Genomic DNA, 22,558 nt, shown 5'->3' with positions numbered 1-22,558 from the left:
ATAAAGTGATAAAAATTATTATTTTCAAGTTTTATTGACGTAACTTCAACTACAGTATGACTCTTGTATGATACTAGTAATTTGATACATATCCTCATGTATAATCACATGTAAGATGCTGTCAATTTCTACCCGTTTTCTTCTCATTTATCTTTAGTTAACTGATGACGAGCAAACATTAGGGAGACGATCTTCATCCACCATCTTCAGTGCCATCAGCGGAACACCTTGACCTTTGCATCTCATGACCTGTGACCTCGCAAGATTAACACTTGTCTGAAGCAAACGTATAATTCCAAAGAGGTTGTCAATTCAATGGAATCTGTCCACCTGAAAGAGTGATGGGAACTCTTTATCCTGATCACGTGAGATGCTTTGGAGGCAGCCAAAAATATTATAACGATCTAAACTTGACACTGGAACTGACATCTGCTCCATGTCATGATTTTATTCTCCATTCAACCAACAGATCTATCTAACAAGTGACTGGTATCCAGCTTCGGCAGTGGATGACATAACACATTTCTCGATATTTCAACAACACACTCTGTAACAATATAAAGACTTTTTAAGAACATTTAAGAACATGTATAAATCTGCATTTCTTTGCGTAACCTACAAATTCCTGCTGCAGCCAATAATGAAAGTGGAGACTTTCATCTGTGACGTATCAGTTGCAACCTGTTAGTTTGACACGAGTTTTGTTCTCCAAAAGGGGATATTCTACCTGCTATCAGCTTTGTGGATACTTTACATAAATGTGTGTGAAAACTTGAATTAAAAGACAGCAAGTTATACAAATGTAGAATAATGTTTTTAGACGGATCTTGAAATATTGAATTTTGGTTTTGTGATCGGTAATGAAATAAATGTATGTTTTTTCTCAGAACATTGCATTTTTAAGTGCATTTGATATGAATCCAGGAGTAAAATTTACACAGAAATGCCAGCTAGTATATAAAGATATTGTGTAATCTGTTATACTGTTGAGGTTGTCAAATTGCAAGTAATGGCAGACATGAAGAAATAAATAGTAATGCTCTTTTTAAAAATGTGTTGTTTTATTACGTAATAATTCTCTCGTAGACATTTTAATGTTTAGATAAAGAAACTATTTATTCATTTTGTAGGTTATATAGTGAAGAGTAATATATCTTTGTAGAGTTCATTTACTATTCATATGGGTGCTAACTGATATCTTTTGGGCAATATCTAAATATTTTCAGGCTTCATTTATTGATGATTAAAGGCTGGTATAAAACGGTGACATTGACCTATGGCAGAGATGTGTGAGTTGTCCCACTGGCAATTTGAATGGCTATCCTATTACTTAAATTTGTCTCTTTTTGGAAATAAAGTTATCAGAAAAATGATGTAGACACACACAAAATGATGATATGTAAGTTGAAATATAAAGGACTACATGGAAAGTCCCCTCTAATAAGCTAAATGGCATCAAATTGGAGTGTATGACATTACCTGTCAGTGTTAAACATTTCTGGATAGCCATAATTGGATTTTAAGCTTATTGTTGTTAACTTGAAAATTACACAATAATGGAGAAAATATAATTTTTGTGAAGCAAACTGCTACAAAACATGAGGTGATTTTCGGTGCAATTAAGTATTGTGGTCAAGAAAAGAAGTTGATAATGCAATGTGATACATTTACGTGGATGGAAATAAGAAAGGGGCCATTATTGTGTGTTAAATAGAAAAACTGTGTTCTTTCATATCAAATTTTAACTATTTGAAGCCATGTTTGAGTTATTTTGTTTGTAGAGAGTTCCATGATGTTTGATGAGATGTGAATAATAATGAGTTCATGAAATCGCTTGTTAATAATGATCTTGACAGTTTTCTTTTTTACATTCCATTAATTCTTTTTGTTTTAGGATGATGTCATTGTAGGGAAGATGAAAGCAAAAACAGAAATATGATGTATATGTTTGCAACTGACATTTGTGCAAGCTTTTTTATATATCTGTTTCCATATGGGAGTTTAAACTATCAAAATAGTAATCTGATGCATAAAGTACAAAAAATGATGTGATCTTTATATTACATTTCCATGTATGAACTGAATGTTGACTCTAAAGGCTCCATAATTTAAACTACATGTATTTTACTTGTAAATTAATTGCAAATGGAGGGTGCGGAAAAAAAAAGGAAAAAATCTGCTTTTAACAAGGGCCCCTGAGCATACACAGTTGCATGTACAGTACGTATCTCTCTTTTTAGATATTACCGTATATAAAATGCACAACTCTTACTATCCTTAGACATGTATAATCATCTTTTTCAGCTGCAACATGTTTTCTAATGCGGTATACTACATGATTTGTGAATTGGGCTGTAGGTAAAGCTGATCTGTTGGAAAGATATAAAACATTAAATGTTAAACAGACAAGACCCTTTGTGAACTTGGGTCAATGGTGAATTGTCCATTTTCGATTCTCACACTCATCACGACTAAATCTGCAATAAAAATCATATAACTTAAAAGATAATAGATGTTATATTTTCTTTTCTTTTTTCTGAAAAGAGGTTTTTTTAAATGAAATTTGCTCTCAATATGCACCGGTGAGGGATAAGGAACTAATAAATCATGACTGAAATATTTTGCAAGATCTTTTTTTCTAACTTTGATCAGTGTTACATTTTTTTCTTCAAATTTGCTCTGCTATCATTAATATGTATGAAATATGGAAAATGACATTATTTAGTGATCGGTTGCATTTACTGTATCAATCATTCTTTTACACTGTACTTCGTTGAAAATGATCACTATCCAGTAAAGTCTGAATTAGACGTTAATGGTAAGGCAAGTATTGGTTCAATTAATATTTCTTTTCAGCAACTCAAATTTTGTAATGCATCAAATGTTTTGTATGTGGTCCTGTTTTTCTAGGTGATTTCTTTTTTAGATATATATCATTATAATTGTATAAATTATGAATAAATTAGTATCTCAAGCATATTTAAATGCACCATCACCATATTCTTGGAAAAGAAAAAATGATATTAATGACTTCAGTGTTAATTTGTTCATATGTGAAAAACAAGCAGTTTCCTTTTTGACTATGTAAATAAATTGTATCATTTTACTATCATAACTTTAACATTAAGTTTAACTTAAGAAGTCATGCTATAGTAAATGTATTTTACATGATGGGTTGTTTGTGTATTTGTCTGTGAATTAGTGTACAGTTATAATGATATGCCAAAAGATATGTTTATTTTTTGAAGAATATGAGATTGTGGTGGATTTGTGTGTACTAAGCCTTGACAATATGCACTTGTAAAACAGGATTGGAAAAAAAGAGATGTTAGACAAAATACCAAATAATTGTCTGATTCGTAAGTAGCGCCATGAAAGCTTTGAATTTGTAAGTAAGGACATTAATTTGATGCTGTAGAGGAATGAAGACATCCTAATGCGGATTTAAAATTCGCTTAAAAAGCAAAGTAGAGTTTCACTTTACATGTACAGTGTAACTAAGCTTGAAAACAAAACAGTTTCAAGAATGTTCATGCAACAAGAGATGAAATGAATATAGCGATGGCAAGCTTTTCAACTTGTCTGGTTTCAAAATTTCAGTGTATTGTATGATTTTTTTTTATTTTTATTAGATTTTTAAGTATTTAATAAATAAGACCTCTTTGTAAATGATCTTATTACTCTGAAAAAATGCTTAGACCCATATATTTGTGATAATGGTGGTGTATAATATAGCAATTTGAGGGGAAAAAATGATATCTGTGATATTTATATCCTCATTGGTAAATTGGTTTCTGCTATGTTATAATGAATACAATCTTGCACAAATAAGATATTTTCCAGCCATATTATTGTGTATTGCTGAATTTGAAGTAAAAGTTTAATTATCAACGTTTCTTTTGTTAATTATATCACCAAGATCATTAGCCAGAAATGTATCTTCATTATCTGGTAATTTTTTTTTTAAATAGAAGATCTATGATAAAGACATGATATATAGGTATGATTTAGTACATTTTGATTATTATAAATGAAACACGAAAAACCACAGGGATACTTAGTTTTTTGCTAAATTGGTGTATTTATCTTCAATTTAGCATAAATATACTTGCCAATGGATACATGTGAATTACTGGTAGACTAGTTTCAGAATGACTAAATAGCATTGCATAATGTTACTAGAGCAAGCTACTAAATGTGGTATAGGAAAGAAATAAAAACTGACATACGTTTAGTTACATGTAGTAGCATACATGTATGCCAAGATAATCATAATTGTTGACTAAAAGTAGTGAAGTCAACTACGAATATAATTCCATGATAAAATCGTCATTGATGTCATGAATTGATAAATCTGTACATTCATATGAAAAAGCGGAAGAACTGTTACTATCATTTTTATTCATCAGTTTATTTTTTTAATCCAATCAATAAAGATTTAGCTTCATCAAAGAATATTTCTGTGTCCCCTTTTAGAAATGTAAAATAGATAATATTTTAGTATAAACCATAATCCTCCTACGAACCAGTATATCAGCAGCAGATATTTTATGGAGATATATTGCAGAACCGATGCTACTTATATGCAAGATAAATGACATGTAAAGATGGCATACCTTGACTCGGCTTCTTTTACTTTTGATGATTATGTTTTAGCAGCTGTATACATACATTGTTTTATTACAGATTATCTGATAAATAACACATGTTTCTGCTTTGAACTTGTAAGACTTGTTTCCTTGGGTAAAGTAGAATGTATGGACTTGCTCTCTCTACAGTTATAGTCTGCTGCGAGAAAGGGGGTTATTTCTGTCATTTTTGTTTATATAGAGTTAACAGTCATGCTCTAAGCAGACAGTATAATCTTTATGATATTGTTATTCAAGAAGTTCAATAAACTATCGGTATGATAGCTAACACTAAATGTTTCACGTGAAACAATGAGAGCTGTTTGTTTATGAGTACAGGGTTTTATTTACATTTGAATCAGTTACATTTAGGTTAGAGTTCAGTAACATCAATGAAAATTGAGTTGAAACGTTTTGTTTAATCCAGCAGATTCTATTAAATGTGTTGGCTCTGTTTTGTAAGACTTTTCCCCCTAAATTTGTCAAGAACTAATCAGACAATAGGGGCAAGATAAGACAGAAGAAAGCATCATGATAATGTGTACTAATGAATAAGATATTGTAATATCATTCATAATATTGTAAGAGTTAACATAAACAAGAATACAACAGTACATTGCATGTGTTGCGTTGGCGTAATTACCCTTGCTAATGCGATGAAAGTATATTTGGTAATACTTGTGACTGTATTATTATTATTTTCAAACTATGTCATGATTATGTAATATATTGGTAGAGACCTCGTACCATGGATATTTTTTACCCTTGACCCTGTTCTTCTCATGACATGTATGTAGTGATAGCGAAGATGGAGGTGAATAGTATGTATTGTTATCATCAATAAGGTAAATAAATTCCAGGTGTGGCAGATTATTATGCCATGTCGAAAATCTATGAAATTTTACTTTGTGTTGTTTTCCTTTTCATCCCAGTCTGAATTTCTTGGTGATTATGAAAATGAATAATGTTCAATTATATTAAGTGACTGTCCAGTCCTCTGTTTTGCAGTAATACTCAAAACTCAATTTACATGTACATGTATATGAGATCTACCAAGCAGTTAACCTTTCAGTGATCACCATCAATATTATCAAGAATTAGTTTCAAGTCTTCCTTTAAATTTTTGAACTTTGACACTTCGGTGTTTAGGTATACTGCATATTATTTTATAAGGCATGAAGTCCGCTTCCCCCACCTCTTTCTCCCTCTTTATTTTTTCTCTTTCTCTTTCACACATTTTCTCTCGCACCTAACCAAACATTGTAGGGAGGTTTCCTGTATTAGAAGAACCAGGCTTATTGAGGGGTGTAGTTCTTGTACTTATCTTTCATTCTCCCAGTCTTATTCATATCAAAGGTTTCAATTCAGGCCCCACAAAATATCTGTTTCATAAAATTCTTGATATTATAATAACCAAAGGATAAAACAAAAACAAAAAACAATAACTTTTTCATACTTGCCATTTACTGACGTCACAACTTTTCCCTAACTATTGCTATAGTATTATGACATTTTATTCAATACATTAATTGTCATATGGCAAGTCTTATCACTGCTGTTTCACTTTTGAAACACCTTATACCATCAACTCAAAGTTTCTTACAAATATCGTGTGCGCATTTCTATACTCCACTAAGGCGACCGTCGTCCATTGTCCTTTCATGCATATCGCGGAAATGGCGTGGTGCGATGAAATAGGCGAGTAAAAATTTGTTAAACGACATTTAATTCCATACTTTTTAAGTAAAAATAACAATCATATTATATCTTCATTTGACGTGAATACATATTAACACGGTGAGTTCATGACGAAAACAGATACAAGGAAAAAAAAACACATGCAAAGAGCACCCTAGATTCGAATTTAAGATCTAAAAGAAATCATCCATAGTAGATTCTACAGAGAATTCGCACACTTGCATACTCATTTCGGGTAATTGCGCTGTGCTAAAGTAATGTCGAAATTCAACGATTAAAAAAATAATAGATCTATGTACATGTTCACATGTACTGTAGGCCTACATGTCGTATATACAGTCATGTATAATTATGTAATTTGACGATTTTCTGATTTAAATGCGGAAATGTTTTGATCGGATGCTAGATTAATGTAAGTCCTCGATACTCGAATAACACAACAAACAACAAAAAAAACACAATACATAAAACATGCAAACAACAAAACACTCGGACTGTATTCAACAGTCGAGATGTCGTTATCAATACGGAGTCAGTGAAAATGCATTTTCTTGTATTTCAACCAAACGCCGCAAACTCTCTTTTATAATAATCAACGTTTTATTGCGACTTCGCAATAAGCAGACCTGGGCCCCGTCTAGTAAGACAGTAACGATTAATCGCAACTTATTTACGATTGATATCAATCGCAATTATGTAAATAATACATAGGAAACTGCAAACTTGCGATTGATTAGAGGACTTGCGATTGATTCGGTACAATCGCAAATCTTTATAAAACGGGGCCATGTACTACAATCAAATCCGTCGCGCACCAATACTACGGGCTTTGAATTAATATGATACTAGCTCTGTTTTATTAAATTAATACACAGATACCTCTACTATAATATAAACAAATAAGTGGCGTGTTCCTACCTTTAGTGAATTCCTCCAAATATTTATACATAAACACACTAAAATCCGTTATAATATAATCCATTTGTACATAATCCAAGAGCTGTAAGGAGAAATAGGTAGTACGATATTTTATTTTACTATGTACTATTAATGCGTGTATGTGAACGAAGTACGTGTATACACAGTTGTTGTGCACTCATATTTCCATAGCACCGATAGTTACGCTACCATGCGTTTGAGTGTACACGTCAGCTTTCCTTTGTGACGCAACAATGTGATTTCCCTCAATGCGCGTAATGGGCAGTGCGAAAAATAGGTCACGGGTGAGATTGAAGGAAACTACGTCATGGGGGGGGGGGCGCCAGTTTTGCTCTGTGAATAAGATGTAAATAAACAAATTCACTGATTAGGAGGTGAGAAAGGGGTCTTATAATTTATCATCTTCATTTCTCATCCCCTTACTTTTCCTTCTCTCCCTTGCCCTTCTCTCTCTCTCTCTCTTCCTCTCTCCCCTCTCTCCCCTCTCTCTCTCTCTCTCTCTCTCTCCATTCTGTCTCTCTCTCTGTCTGTTTGTCTCTCTCTCTCTCTCTATCGCTCTCTTGTATTTCTACATCGATGTTTGGTGCGTGTATTTTTCTTTATAATGTTACTTTTAGTGTCAATTTTCAATGGGTTAACAAACATTCGAGAATGACCGTACTACATTTACCTAGATTTTGGCAAGCTTCGTCTTCCAAGCTTCCCCCCCCCCCCTCCCAATCTAATTTGAACATTTCAGAAGTTATCAATGCATTGCACTTATTTTGTTCGTGTGATAAAGACATTCGTTGGTTTAATTAAGATTCACACGCTAGTAGCTAGCCTCTTAGATTAAATAAACATTACTGTGTTTTGAAAGTCGAATTTAATACCCTTCGTCAAAAATATTTTTAGTCTTATATAAGTTGTTTATTTAGTTATTTATTTGGCCTATACATCTATTATTTATGGATGAAGTATTTATTATGTATTTAATATTATTCTGTTTCTTAATCTGTTTTTATCTATATATCCTCAAGTTGTTATTTATCGTATCATTGTTGGCAAAACTCAACATTTGATCCCATTTTCGGCAGATCTGGCCCGACACCCCCCACCCCCCCCCCCCTCTTTCTTCCTCACTGCCAACAGATCTAGCGACGTTTCTGGCTTTTAAGTACTCGTAGGGGCGTATCCAACTTAGAGGGGGAACGGGAATACACCCCCTCTTTTATTCGAAGGCCCAATGACTTAATTTGCCCCTCTCAAAAAGAAAAGAATTTAAAAAGAATAAAAGAATGCTAGGTCAATCAAAATAGATGAATTTCAATGAATTTTAAAATCAGAATTTCTCTGTGTCTTTATTCCAAACTACAGTACATAAATAGTTGGATAATACAGTAAAAATGCGTTAATACCTGTAAAGGCACGGTTAGAATGTACAAGGCATGAACAATGAAACAATATTACAAGACAGGCACATTTATATACATATCATACACATTGCTAATTATCTTCTTCTGTTTTTTTTTTAATAATTAAAAAAAAAGAAATTGTAAGGAAATTTAAACTAAAAGTGTTATGAACCTGACTGTGATAACGGACGAAATAAGAATATTCGGTGCTTAATTCTACACTTAATTTATATGTTAGGTGGTTGAATGTATGAGTTGGACCTTTAGACATAAATAATTATTATTTGGAAGAAATGATCTACCAATAAAGGGGACAGCCCACAACCTTTGTAAATAGTTGTATGCGATAATTAAAAAACAATTACCCCCAATAAAATCTATTTAAAAAATGATATGAAATTGGCCATTCTGAGGTTATTCATCGATGAAAAGAAAACAATATACAAATTATCATAACGCAAGTAGGAGTCAAGAAACATTCATGACATTTTAGAAGTAAACTGCAGAAATGAAAACAATTTATAAATTATCATAACGCAACAAGGAGTCGCGAAACAATCATTACATTTTAGAAGTAGAGTGTTCAACAGCGCTTTGTACACAGAGTCATGAAGAGGGGCATCCATCTTGACAGCCCATGAGAACAAAAATGTCGGCCGGGCCGAGAGGATCCTTCGAAAAGTGGTAAGAAGGTTCGTGAGATCGATAAGGTCATGAACCCTCGGATGACTTTGCAGATGTCCTGCTAGATGGACATTTTTGGTTTCATGGTCTGTCGGTCTCGTGGGCTGTAATCACCTTGGAGTTCATTACAGGTATCAATCGGTGAGGTAAAACAAACATGGATTCTAAATCCCCCGGATCCGCTCCTCCCCCTCTCTCCTCCCCCTTCCCCCCTCCCCATTACTGCAGATAATGTACAAAAATGATTTAAACAAATACGTAGACACAAAAATAGAAGGTAGGCAAAACATTGAAATCATCCACAAATAAAACGAATCATATATAAAAATCTACAAATGAAGCCCTGTAACATTTTATGGTTAGTGTTATTTAAGATTATGATTAGAGATTAAACTGCTACTGGTTATTCATGATATTTTAAAGACCAATCTATATACACGGTCAGTCAATTATTTTTAAAGTCTACATGATAACCTATTACAAAATGACGGCTTTTCTTCCTAATAAATATGATCTCCTTCTACCAGGAAGAAACCTAGACAATTCAAACGTACATTCTAAAACTTCACATATTACGCGGCCATTGATCGTAGAGAACAAGAATAGTTGAATTAGAATACAGTTATCGAAGATCGTAACACTGCCAGTTGTACATAATTTTGGGTCAAAATTAATCTAACCTTAAAAAACAAAAATCAATATTCATAGCAATTTCTCAATCGACTATCATTTCGTATTTGTCATGCAGTATTTGTTAACTCAAGGTTATATAGACCCATAACTTTTTGTAACACCTTTATGTATTAAGCATTTATCTGGAAGCCTACAAACTTTTTTCTGAGACTCTCGATTCGTATTTCACCCAACAGCGTTTACACTTGCACTGTCTCAATAGCTTTCGTTAATTCAAAACATATATTGTTGTCCTTCAGCAACTAACATTTGGAAACTCCCTTCATTTCCATTGGTTTCACAGGCTTAACTCCCAGATTTCAGGCACATTTCGAGGATATCTGTTCTCATGTTTCACTCAATTAAGACAAGACGATTTATTTTTTCTTCTTTCTTTGCAAACCTTTGGTCTCCATATTTATTTCCTGCTGAACCAGCCATTCAGCCATTGCTGTCCATGTATAAGACGCATCTGTGCGTGCGTTCAGTTACCGCGTTGGCGTTCGAGACGCTGTTGTCTGCGCGCAGTACGCGTTGCTTCGTCCACATTCCTCCCGCGATGTCCATCCTCGGTCACCGTTCTCTCTTCCGTGTCCGGGGTCATCGCGCTCAATGCGTTCTGCGAGCGTATCATAATCCGGAAAGACTTGAGGCAGTATGTGTACTTGCGGCCTTCCCACGTCCCCCAGTTCACTACAGCACCGTTCAATCCTCGGGCGTCGGACCGGGCGAGCCAGCGGCCGTTGGGGTTGGCCTTGTTGCAGCCGCGGAACCAGTAGCCGGCTTGGCGGAGGAAGGCACAGTTGCCGATGGAGACATCGTGATCACGGTCCTGCGATAAACAAAAACAAAAACGATAATTAGTTCGAGAGAAAGAACTTGAGTGACAACAAGAGGAAACACAAGAAAGATAACAGTAAATGGACAAAAACAGAGCAATAGGGGGAGAGAGATAAATAGATTGATACGAAGACATGGTCTGGGCCAAGTCTGTCAACCTCTCCAACAAAACGTCGTGTTGACGAAGATTGAGATCTTCTATTTTTTAATAATCGGTTCAACAACTATGTCTTGACTAGTCCAAGGTGTCGTTGGGTGTGTGTGTGTTTTTTTTTTTTTTTTTCCTCTTCTTTTCTTTTTTTCTTTTTCCGTCACGAAATCGTTGCAAAAGTTGTGTTGACGAAGTCCGATGTTTGATCTGTTAGGGCATTTAGGAGATCAACTTGTCCCAACAAAGTCGTCTTATACCAGATCCGAGGTCTCATTTTTTATCAAATCGTACCACCAAATTCGGGTGATAAGATTCCTTTTCCCACATCTCTTCTCATTTTCTTGTTAACAAAAACAGATCTTATTTCCTTGATATCTCATCCCGATGAAGTCGGTTGACGAGATCCGAGATCTCCTTATCTCTTCGCCCCGTCGTAAGCCTCAAAACTCATCTCGTCTACTTGGTAATATTTTCTAATCGTCCGAAGTTTCTTCTCCATATCCAATCAACTCACCCTGGTTGAGAACTGTGTGTTGTTGTGATATGTCATGGAGTCTCCTGCATTGCCTCCCATGTACTGTCCGAGGATCAACCGGAAGTTATCACTCTCATCGTTGATCCGGAAGCCGTTGTACTCTGCATAACCCAATTGGTCATCCCAGTCCGTGAACTCTGTAAAAAGGGTTAACAAAACTGAGTATGATACGAAACCGGAAAACATTTCGCTGTTTTTTGTAATATTTACAGTTATAAAGCAAATGTATATTCTAGATTTTATCAATAACGACAATAAAAGGGGCATATAGTAAAATGTGTGTTACCTTACTTTAAATAAAAAGTCCGATATGCAAAGTTTATATCTACACAGTTTTCGTCAACGAAACTGTCAAATCGAATTCAACATGACAGTATAATTTTAGTCCTGAGAATCCTAGTGTACTGATAAATTGCGACGAGGTGATTAGAGGTGTAGTGCAACATGCGTTAATCCTCAAGATTATTATAAAAAATATACTGAATTCAAACTGACTAGTGATCATTGTTTGATCCAATTGTGATTGCAATGCCATTTGGTATTACACGATTAACATGATTGAATTATCACATACACATTTAAAATCAGAAGTTCTTTAAAAGTCGGATCGCAGTCGGATCAAATACAGTCAAACCTGCTTTAGTGGCCACCTGTCTACAACGACCACCTGTCTACAACAAGCACATTTTGTTGTTTCCCTTGAAAATGGTTTCTTATTGAAACATGTACTAAAGGAACCTGTCTACAAAGACCACCTGTCTACTAAGACCACTTTTTGTGTTTCCCTTGGGCGGTCGCAGTAGACGGGTTTGACTGTACTTGGCGATGGTCCTTACCGAATCTAATCATGAATCGTGTCTGTGAGGTGATGGAGTGTATCATGGTGTTTCCAATCCAGAAATCGGCGTCCAGGTACCCGAAACCCTTGCTGTAGTCATCCCAACCTCGGTAGAAATTCGTCGTCCCGTTCTAAGAAGAGAACAGAAAGGAAAAGTGATTGGAAAGATTATAAGGTGTTTTCAAATTCCTGTTTGAGACTTTAAGTATCATGCAAACTTCTTGCTTAATTACAATTACACCTCCAAGTTTGACCTAAACTGAGTGTTTCCGTTGAAAGTTCATGTTTTGTGGATTCAAATTCGTTCACGAAGTGTGACCTAGCGTTTATCGACCGGGGGTACCAGACGTACTAGGCGGCTGAAATGCGACTGAACATAAATGAATAAGACATCAGAGCAGTTTGCAACTGTTCATGTTTTCTTTCCTGCCCCTTCCTCCTTCCTCAGACCAGCGATGGTACATACTAACCTGTCTTCGTTGTATGACAGTCCATCCTCCATCTTCTGTAGTCATATCACAGAACAACCGGATGTGCTTTCCTCGCCTGCCAGAACCCTCAAAGTTCTCCATGTAGTAGATGCCATCTTCAGTGTAGCCCTTCTTCCTGAGACAAAGACAACCGTCTAGGATACAGTTGTTGGGTTTTCCCTTGCCCTTGGGGCGAGGGCGCTTTCCATCGAAGGTTCCCCTCAGGGTTTTCAGATCCATGAGCTCTTTAAAGATCTGCGTGGAAAAGTCCGATACAAAATCATGGTCAAAATCTTCGTCCAGTTTATAGGACTATTAGAATCTTTTATTTAGCCGGTAGAAATTAAAAATGAATATCATTACTTTATATCTATACGAAGAAATAAAATAGAGTCATTTCATCATAATCTCTAGGGCTACCAAAAGAGAAGCCAGACAACTTTCAATTCTGATTTGTTTCCTTCGATGAAAATGAATTTAGTGATGTACGTACTTCTGTCGTGTTTTTGAATGGGGTGAGTATATTGCGGGATAATTTTCATCCCGTTATTCTTTTACAAAAACGCACATTTCCGAGCTCATCACATATTGAGAAAAGGGCCTCGTTAGCAGGGGTGCCCGGTGAAACGACATCCTCGCTATTTTTCCTTACAGTTGGATATTTCTATTATCTCGAAATTTGAAAATAGGAAATCAACTAACCTTCCATCTGGGCTTGTTAAGGTCCCCACTGTGTCCATTCTGTGACGTCATAATGTTCATGAAAGGTGACCTGTTTCTACCGCCTGGCTGTCTCGGTCCATCCTCCCCACGGACTTGTGTCGGGTCGGTACTGTCACTTTCCTCCTCAGCATCGGGGAAGAGATCCTCTGCACCGCCATCGCTGGAACTGTAGATGAGGTACGAACCGCCCTCGATCGCCGACGTCATTGAATGCTCGATTGGGAATTCGGTTGCGACTTCGATGACATCGGGGAAGTGCGCGGCGCTCTGCCCGTCGTTTTCTGCGGGTGGACTTGTATCTTGAACGATGGCATCGTTGTCCGGAGAAACACCAATAGCATCGTCATGTTCTCCTCCTTCATCTACGAATTGCTCTTCTGGAAGAGCACTGCTGCTGCTGCTGCTACTGCTGCTTAGCCTGGTGCTGGTGATGGATGATGGTTTCTTCGGAGGGACTAAGTCTTTGTCAGCTTTGGTATTCTGCGAGATGTCTGTTTCGTTTAAAGGCACCAAGATATGGTCAGGTGCGAGCATGTCGTCCTGTAGGAAGGGCTTATTCCGAGGTGGTGTAGCTGCATTGATGTTCGGAACATTATGGGTAGTGTGTTGAGGAATGACCTCTCGCAGCGGTGGCAATGGTTGGTGAGGGACTAGCACCTCTTGCAGTAACGGCTTATTATCGTTTGACACCTGTGAGGGGGCGCTGTTCATGTCAAGTCCTGGAGTGTCAGTGTTCGCAAACGACGATGACAGATCCTCATCAACCGAATACTCATCCATATTCTCCAGTCTGGCATCCTTGGAATCTGCGGAGTGTACGGATAGGCAGAAAAAGTGGAAACGGTCGTTAGCGGTAATGAGAAATCAAGATCATTGGAAGTTGACGGTGTAACTAAATGACAAAGTGCTTTACGAAATATATGATTTAGTCCAGCTGATCGGTGACCTGATTTGATAAGCAGAAGGCCTCCAATGGTTGTTGTTTATTTCACCCATAACTAGCAAGGGCGCCAACAGGCCCACATGGAACAATATTCTCGTTAAACTACGCATGTCATAGTGAAGAAGAAAGTCATGTGGCAAATATATAAACATTGTACAGCAAGGTGAATGAAGAAAGTGTAATTGATCAACAGTGAACTATGAAAACCTTTTGGGCCTCCTCTTTGCATAGAGGTTTTTTTTTTTTAAGTATAAAATGAAAGTAAAAATTACAGGGATCAATGCTCACGATAAAGCACGCTTATTGAAGTGTTTCAGACATTCATGATATGAACATAATGATGTCAATAAACGTAGCTGTTCCAAATACATTTAACTCTTTATGTCCTATTTTTTATTTTTTTTATTTTGTGTGATTCTGATTTGTTTTGTCTTTATAATGTATCAGTTTGTGTTGAGGTCGTTCACAAGATACCCTTGTACCAATCATTCAATGCTGTGAGAAAGAGCCGAATGGTCGCATTCACATGACCGACATTACACAAAATATTACAAAAATGAAAATTATATGTACACATACCGAAAATTGCCTTTATTGGAATGAAATCTACAAATTTGAATGCCCGAATTACATTCCATCATTTTTCACTTTGCGCCTTATGGTTCACTTTGGCGGCACGGATTAAGTGGCTCAGTTCAGCAACCTTTCAGTCTTGACCTCTACACAAAAGTCTAAATATATTCTCTGAAGCTAGCGACCGCCGACTGGGTCGTCTCGTGTTGCCAAATTGATGCATCTATGTCATCACTCAAAATGATAATCATCATTCGGCCATACAACAGCTGTTGGGCAACTAAATAAATGTTGATATGTTGTCTATAGGCCTACTTTTGTTTTCTATAACTCTGGGTAGGTTGGATAAACACGGACCAATTTGATAACGGCAATGGTCGAAAATTCAACTTTGATTCAGTAAAACTCACAGGTTCTTTACGTATAGATGCATTTCTTTATATACCGCATGCTAATATTCGAGGCCTTTGATCGGTCAAAACTGCAGGCATGAAATTCGCTACTGACTACTGGGCTGTATAGCGAGAAATATCGACCGGGCATAGTTCTAATTGCGCGTACAATGCAAGGACGCGATAGTTTAGTTAAAATATCTCTTTTTGAGCATTGACACGGGGAGGCGTTATATAAAAACAAATATTGACCGCTTATTTTTCGGGTCACCGTTAAAACTATAGATCCTCGATGATCTCGAGACTGCACTCTGCCCCTCAGCTCTATCTTGGGGCACATACAGATTCGAGAGATCTCCTTTGGCAATATTTTTAAAGGTTGAAGGTTTCCCTCAAAGCATTCAGTATCTTTATCATAATGGATCCAGCTAAACAATCGATATGACAGAAACTTATAGGATATAAAAATCGTGAGCTCGCCCATTATATCCAGCTTTTAGTACTGGACTGAACTAAACGAAATAGCATAAATGTTATTCCAATTGTGTCTTATCAATCACATATTTCACTTCCTCAGACGACATAACAAAATTGGGACAGAAATGGCTGCCAATAGAAGAAACAAAATAATGTACCTGTCTAATCTTTCACGAACATACATATCAAATTTAAAATATATTAACATTGCCAAACCGGAAATATATTGCCTTTGTAGAAAACATTGCCAGGTTTTTCAAAGCATACACGCCATTACATCAAAATTACATGATTCGAAAAGGGTTTGTGTTTGACTTGCATGATGGAATGTATCATTAGATGCTTATTGATGTGTTTTTATACATTTGCCAATATCAATAATTTATTATGACGCTTTCTCCATATCGGTCCAATCAAAATGTTAAATTAATTAGGTTGTGATGTCTCGTTAAGATGGTGAATTGGCAAAAATTAGGTTATTGGATTTGCTGCGCCGTGCCTATTTTGTTTTAATAAGTTTACGGGAATGAGGGTGACATTGTGGACAAACATCATAGGGAATGATATTAAAGAAAAATATTATTGAGAAACGGTGAGAGGGAATGAGTTCAAAGAAAATCTTTTCACTTTATTCTAATTCTAATAACAAAAATAATGATCGCATATTAATACATCATTGTATTCAATCTATCTTTAAGCACTTTTTTTTCGTTGCTGATCTTATTAAGTTCTTTTAATGTTTACACAAAACAAAAACTTATTTGAACAACAATTGATTGATTTGATTTTTATTTAAAATACTAATAAATGACATTGATTACTCGTTATTGTTCTACTTTTTAAAGGATGGAATGACAGTGAAAACAAAAATCCTTTTGCTTACCGAGTAACTCCGAAAAAAGAGCCTCCAAAACACGAACTCGCTCCTTTAATGCATCCATTTCATCCCGGTATTCAAAATGCTGTACATGTAAGGGAGAGAGAGAGAGAGAGATATAGAGAGAGAGAATGGAGGTGAGAGGAGAGATGGGAAAGGAGAAGAGAAGAAAAAAAAATTAGCAAATTAATTACAATTCTTACAATCACTCTTCTCTGTCTCATCCTCATTTTCATTCTCATCTTCTCCATAACCATCGTAACCATCCTCCTCATCATAATCATCATCATCATCATCATCGTCACATTCATCATCATCATCATCGTAATCATGGATATTAAATATCTTTCCCATATTACGTTTGAAATTTTAGGTGAAAACTTATTAATAATACCTTTGAGGAAACTGCATAATTATTTTAAAAAGCGGAGGTACGGGAAAGAAGTTTTGCCTATCGGTTCACTATATTGGCCTGACGAAGATCCCGTAAACAGTTCCTAACTTTCTAAACCATAAAGTTAGAGATTAAAGTTGTCCAATTTTCTCAAAATGTCTCTGATAATGCCTGTTCTTCATATTATTATTTTTGAACTAGAGATTGTTTTGTCTTTCATATCAGGTTTGAAGAGGTTTAAGTCTGGACTCAAACCGGACCAAGGAGCGTATGCACGATATCAGGATCACTTCGCCCTCGTCAAATAAATTATCATTGACTCTGCATGCTGTAGATCCCAGTAGCCATAGCGATGCTGGAAGCAATGTGACTCGCCAACAAGACAGTAGTAGTGTCCGATTTTCAACAAAAAACATCACCTCAGGCCAATGGGAACTTGGCCATGGCCTTGACTCTGCAAAGCCGATTTCGGAGATCGGCTTTCTTCGGGAGTCGAGACCAGCGCCCGAAGGCAAGAATGAACTTAGCCTTGATGAGGTATCAACGCGGACTAACGTGATAATGAAAGCTTGGCAAACTTGTCTGTTTAATCTAAGTGATGAGAGACAGAAAGTCGTCTGCCAGTAAGCTCTTCGATCTCTTTGATCTTTTTTCTTAGTTCCTAATTACCGAGGTGCCTAGTCATACTTTCAGGAGACAAAAAACAGACCGAAGAAAAAGATGGCAACACTCCGAATGGCCAATAATCAGTAGGTTTGGTAGTACATTTATATCATTCAAGCATACATTTCAGGATAGACAGGTTTTTTTTATGTACTGAATGTTCATGACAATGACTTCAGTTTAAAAAAATTAAGACATGAAAGCTCCAAATTCGGTAGCTCCTCTCCCTTTTAGTTGGCATGCATTAGTCAGTTGCGTAACAAAAAGTTTGAACTATGAGACTGGACAGCTAGGGGCTGGCAAAGCTCGGTTGAAGGCTTTAACGTATTTAACGTTAAAATAGCTTTAATGTTTCTGTGCTCCGAGACCAGTCCCCCCACCCACCACACCCCATCTTATTTCTGGACCCGCGCTACGCCACCTAGTATACGGGATTTGGCAGTAGGAGGGGGGGGGGGGCATTTTTTTCTATTTCCCAAGGCCTAACTGAGGGCTTCTTTTTAATCTCAACATTTTTTTAATATCAAGAAAAAGGACTCCCTTTTCTTTTCAGCATGCATGCACCTCCCCTAGTAACTCTTTCAGGAGGTGCTGCAATAAAGCAAACTGGAATGAGCTTAAACCCGGACTATAGGTGGGGCTAAGACCCCCCCCCCCCCCTCCTCTTAACCCCACCTATAGTCCGGGGTTGAGCGAAATTTTGCCAGTGTGAAAACAAAGTGGAATAAGCTTAACCCCGGACTATAGGTGGGGCTTAGACCCCCCCCCCCTTTAACCCCACCTATAATTTAGGGTTAAGCAAAATTTTGCCAGTGGGAAAACGGTATAAGCGTCTCAAGCTTCGTGACGGGAACGTCGATCAATGCATCCTGTTTAGACAACATGTGAATGATTAAGATGCTATTTTCCACGTCATCTAGTCTTTACAAGCATCTGAAAGGTTGTGAGGATGCTGATGTTACGGGATGCTGCCCCGTCACTCCTCGGGTTCCATCGAGCGCAAATTACCCTTGGCATTGGTAGTTAGGATTCTTTGGCAAGGCCAAGTGGTCGGGAGAGGGAGCGGCGCAAGGGGGTAAGGGGGAGACCCTTCCCTCTGTCTTTCCATACGTTATATTCCTCTATTGCCCTTTAAAAACCCTGAAAGAATTTATGAGGTACATTGGATTCTTTCGTTACAATTTCACTTTAAATGAATCACCTCTCAGTTTTTCTTAATTTCTTCTATTTCTATAAAAAAAAAACTATTCACATCTGTCTAAATTCTTTCGTTATAATTTAATTTTAAATGAAAATAGAGGACGTGATCTTAGGAACTAGAATTGCCTGTTTCTACTTGGCCTATAGGTTGCATTGTTTCGCTCTGCAGGAGGGAATCTCATCATAAAGAGATTATAAATTTCCACCACACGGAAGATAATCTGCATTGTTCTATCTAAGTTTTTCTTTTCCAGCTTTTAATACATTATCGCGAAGTGATTGGCGTGTTCTTCTGCATTAAGCAGAGTTAACTTTCACTAAAAGTATCCTGTATATTTAGCTTTCGTTTGGTCTTTACGAGATCGAAAAGTGGGCGTATAAAATTGAAATAAAAAAGTAAATAAACCCTAACAAAAACAAAATTACGAGCTTTTATCAAGGAAGTACGACCAGTAACATTGAATAAATCTAAAATAATTGGGAAAATATTACTATCCATCATGTACTTTCTGTAAGATACCTGCAACAGCAATATTTCCAGAGACCCCCCCCCCCCCCTCCTCTTTCTCAAAAACCACTACCTTATTACCCCTTCACCGGAATCCGATCTTCAAGATCACCTTACAGAAACACGCCTGCATCAAGGTCTAACATCCGTTTCAAAGGCAAGGACGATCTCCGATGTAGCATGCTTCGTTGGTAGTCGACGAGGCATTTAACCATGGAATGGACGCGTCGGATGTTCCGAATCACTCGAGACTCAACCAGACTCTCATCACTATCTTCTTTTATGAGGATCCGTCATCGGTAAACGGTCGATGATGTCTTTTTAGGATTTTTATTTTCTTCTTGAAGATGGAGGGGGAAAACCATTTGTTTGGGCCATCCAGTCCCTTTCTAGGAATTATATATATATATATTTCTTGTATTTGATGTATTGATCTGTTCGATGTATTATCATATTCGTCATACCTTTTCAATCACATACGTGTTAATGTACCAATTATGGAAATGATTTAAAGTTATTATTTTGATCATAATTCTTTTTTAAATAACTTTATTCATCAAAATACCTTTATAATCACCCGTGTCTACTGTTCATCTACTTAGACAAGAGATTTCATTTGGATATGTTTTTGAACCGAGGGAACTTTTTTCGTTTGTACTGGCAGAGTCGTTATGGAAAAGTTAAAGGGTAGCTTCTTTAATTCCCTCCCCCGCCTAGATAGCCCTGCTGCATGGGAAGTTGTAGATAATTGATACTCTAATGCTCATTTTTGTCTATCAATATCACTCCGTTCAGGGACAAAAAAGGAATGCCTTGAGTTGCAGACTGCTGACGAAACTTTTGGCCCAAAATTCTAGCGTAACTATCTGATGACTGGAGGATAGCTGTGACGAATCCTTATCATGGTATAAAGAAATCATCATAAGTATCCATTACTGGCTTAATTCCTGAGAAGCCTGCCGATGAACGTGATGACGTAACGTGATATATCTACATCGGTGACTTAATAATGACAACTCTATTTGATAGCCTGGTTCATACTTGATGCCTACAAATTAAAAAAACTTTTCACAAAAGAACCACACACAAAAAGATGTCATATGTAACAAAAACAAAAGCAAACAAATAACAAACAAAACATTTAAGAATATTATTTTCGCACAAAAAAGGAACGTACTTGTACTCTGTGATTTGTGTATAAAAACATTTCATTTCCAATGCCCATTTCTTACTTCGAGCTATGCACCACGTGTCATGATGTCTATCATCTGAATTTCAGCCTTCAAGTTTCTTAAAGTTTGACACTTTTTAATTTGTGAAAATGTCAGTTTATAATGATAGATATACTAGACTTTTCAATAAAAATAAATTAGAAATGGGGCGCCTCACTGCCCAAATATAAGGTGCTATTTGCCCGAATACCAGGAGCATGGCGGTTGCCGAATATTGGTAATTTCTAAATTATTGGGGAGGGGGGGGGGGGGGGCTATATTCCCTATTCTGTATGCACGTAGTCATGTGAAGGTTTTTATTCAGTTTCTCTTTTACACTCACTTTACATTGTCAAACCTCTCAGCCTAGCAAAATGCATTTAATTTTGTTAATGCAGTTTGAGACTAAGCCGAGATTTCACTGTAGAAAGCAATTTGTAGCTCAGATTTAGCAAACTGATTTTAATAGGTCCAAAGGGAAATCAATTACAGACAATACGAAGGCTAGCGACGAAACAAACATGACTCTGCTATGGCATAGTTTCTTTATGTCTGGTAAAAAACAGATTCTAATGTATGACTTCATTTAAGTTGCTACAGGGGCACGTGACTCCACTCACTCAATGCTATTTCTTTTTCAAATGAAATAGGAAAAGAGGGCAAGGAAAAATGAAGTAAGATGATACGAACCCTTTCCCACATCCCCAGTCGATTCCAACAGCAACTATAGCTTGGACAGAAACTTAATCAACAAGTACTAAATTAGTGCTTAAATCAGGACGCAGTCTTACACGAGACAATTTTATTGAATTATACAATTATGGATGTTTGCGACTTATGTGCTGAAGCCAACATATTTTCATTTTTCAAAAAATGTATTACTCGACTCTATGAACGTATTATTATGCTATGAAATTTTACCTTGTTTATTACATTATTACATTGTTAAGCTGATTGTTTGATGAGTTTTACGCAAAAAAACAAAAAAAATCAATTCAATTCAACAACGACGACGACACCTACGAAACGCCAATTTATGAAATTGTATTCAACTACAGTCTACGCACGCGACCGAATGACGTCGCACAATGGAGAGTCTCGCCAGGAGGACTTCAACCTTTTAAAACGAAAGAAAACGATGGATCGGAAGTGAAAGGTTCTCGTTTCGCACTTGAGCCAGGGTGATAATTTAAGATGGCATGGAACGGAATCAGTGTTTTCCAGCTTTAATTGCTCCTCGTTTCATGTTCATGGCCATTCCAATGCCAAAAGCTAAAAATGGTCGCTATGTTCAGGCAATTAAGCGAGTCACAGCGACAAGTGCTATGAATAAAACGCGCGTCCGTGCGTGAGTGTGTGCGTGAGTGTGTGTATTTGAGACGCGTGGGAAAAGAAGACGGCTGGGGTTACTTGCCAATTTAGGTAGCAACCTCGCTGGCGGCTGGTTCAAACATGGTGAACTTGAAAGAAATATTGAATTTGTGAGACGTAAGTTAACTAAACTGGGATCAGATAAAAGCTGGCCTGATTTAAGAACAGTCACTGTTGCGTCACGGAGGCGTCGAAGTTTAAAAGCCAGCGGTACATTTTGATGGCGGCGTGATGATAACAGGCGTCTGGGAAAATAGCCCAAAGTTACTAAAGAACTATCCCAAATAAATGGCTTTAATATGTCTAGTGAAAGAAATAGATGCTTGATCTTAACATGAGAAGACAAAACATAGATGTCAGACGTAAGGCGATGAAAA

General features: G+C 36.8%; 2 protein-coding genes across 19 annotated transcripts in view; one reads left to right on the top strand and one right to left on the bottom strand.

Annotated features, from left to right (window-relative positions):
• Positions 1 to 5,527, top strand: part of LOC587687 (dedicator of cytokinesis protein 9) — a 125,649-nt gene extending 120,122 nt beyond the window's left edge. For all 18 annotated transcript variants that reach the window (XM_030982171.1, XM_030982172.1, XM_030982173.1 and 15 more), the window contains one exon: positions 158 to 5,527. In XM_030982171.1, the coding sequence (XP_030838031.1) occupies positions 158 to 232 (75 nt within the window). In that variant the 3' untranslated portion in view covers positions 233 to 5,527. The remainder of the gene's footprint in view (positions 1 to 157) is intronic.
• Positions 5,528 to 8,574: 3,047 nt separating this feature from the next.
• LOC591026 (ryncolin-3) lies at positions 8,575 to 16,915 on the bottom strand. Its single transcript, XM_030982170.1, has 6 exons — positions 16,841 to 16,915; positions 13,552 to 14,378; positions 12,850 to 13,104; positions 12,378 to 12,510; positions 11,521 to 11,678; positions 8,575 to 10,847 (listed from the first exon to the last, which is right to left on the bottom strand). Exons 1-6 carry the CDS (start codon positions 16,896 to 16,898, stop codon positions 10,500 to 10,502), a joined length of 1,779 nt encoding a protein of 592 aa, XP_030838030.1. The 5' UTR covers positions 16,899 to 16,915; the 3' UTR covers positions 8,575 to 10,499.
• Between the last annotated feature and the right edge of the window lie 5,643 nt (positions 16,916 to 22,558).

The sequence above is a fragment of the Strongylocentrotus purpuratus genome, unplaced genomic scaffold (assembly GCF_000002235.5).
Source record: "Strongylocentrotus purpuratus isolate Spur 01 unplaced genomic scaffold, Spur_5.0 spur5_scaffold_12, whole genome shotgun sequence".
Classification (NCBI taxonomy): domain Eukaryota; kingdom Metazoa; phylum Echinodermata; class Echinoidea; order Camarodonta; family Strongylocentrotidae; genus Strongylocentrotus; species Strongylocentrotus purpuratus.
This window is presented reverse-complemented; position numbering and strand designations above follow the sequence as displayed.

What these genes read in the sequence shown, in the direction of transcription:
- LOC591026 (XM_030982170.1), bottom strand. Translation starts at nt 16,898, where the DNA reads ATGGATGCATTAAAGGAGCGAGTTCGTGTTTTGGAGGCTCTTTTTTCG. An exon ending in ACGATTCATGATTAGATTCG is followed by an intron (nt 11,679 to 12,377) that starts GTAAGGACCATC and finishes CCCTTTTTACAG; the next exon opens with AGTTCACGGACTGGGATGAC. An exon ending in ACACACAGTTCTCAACCAGG is followed by an intron (nt 10,848 to 11,520) that starts GTGAGTTGATTG and finishes TGTTTATCGCAG; the next exon opens with GACCGTGATCACGATGTCTC.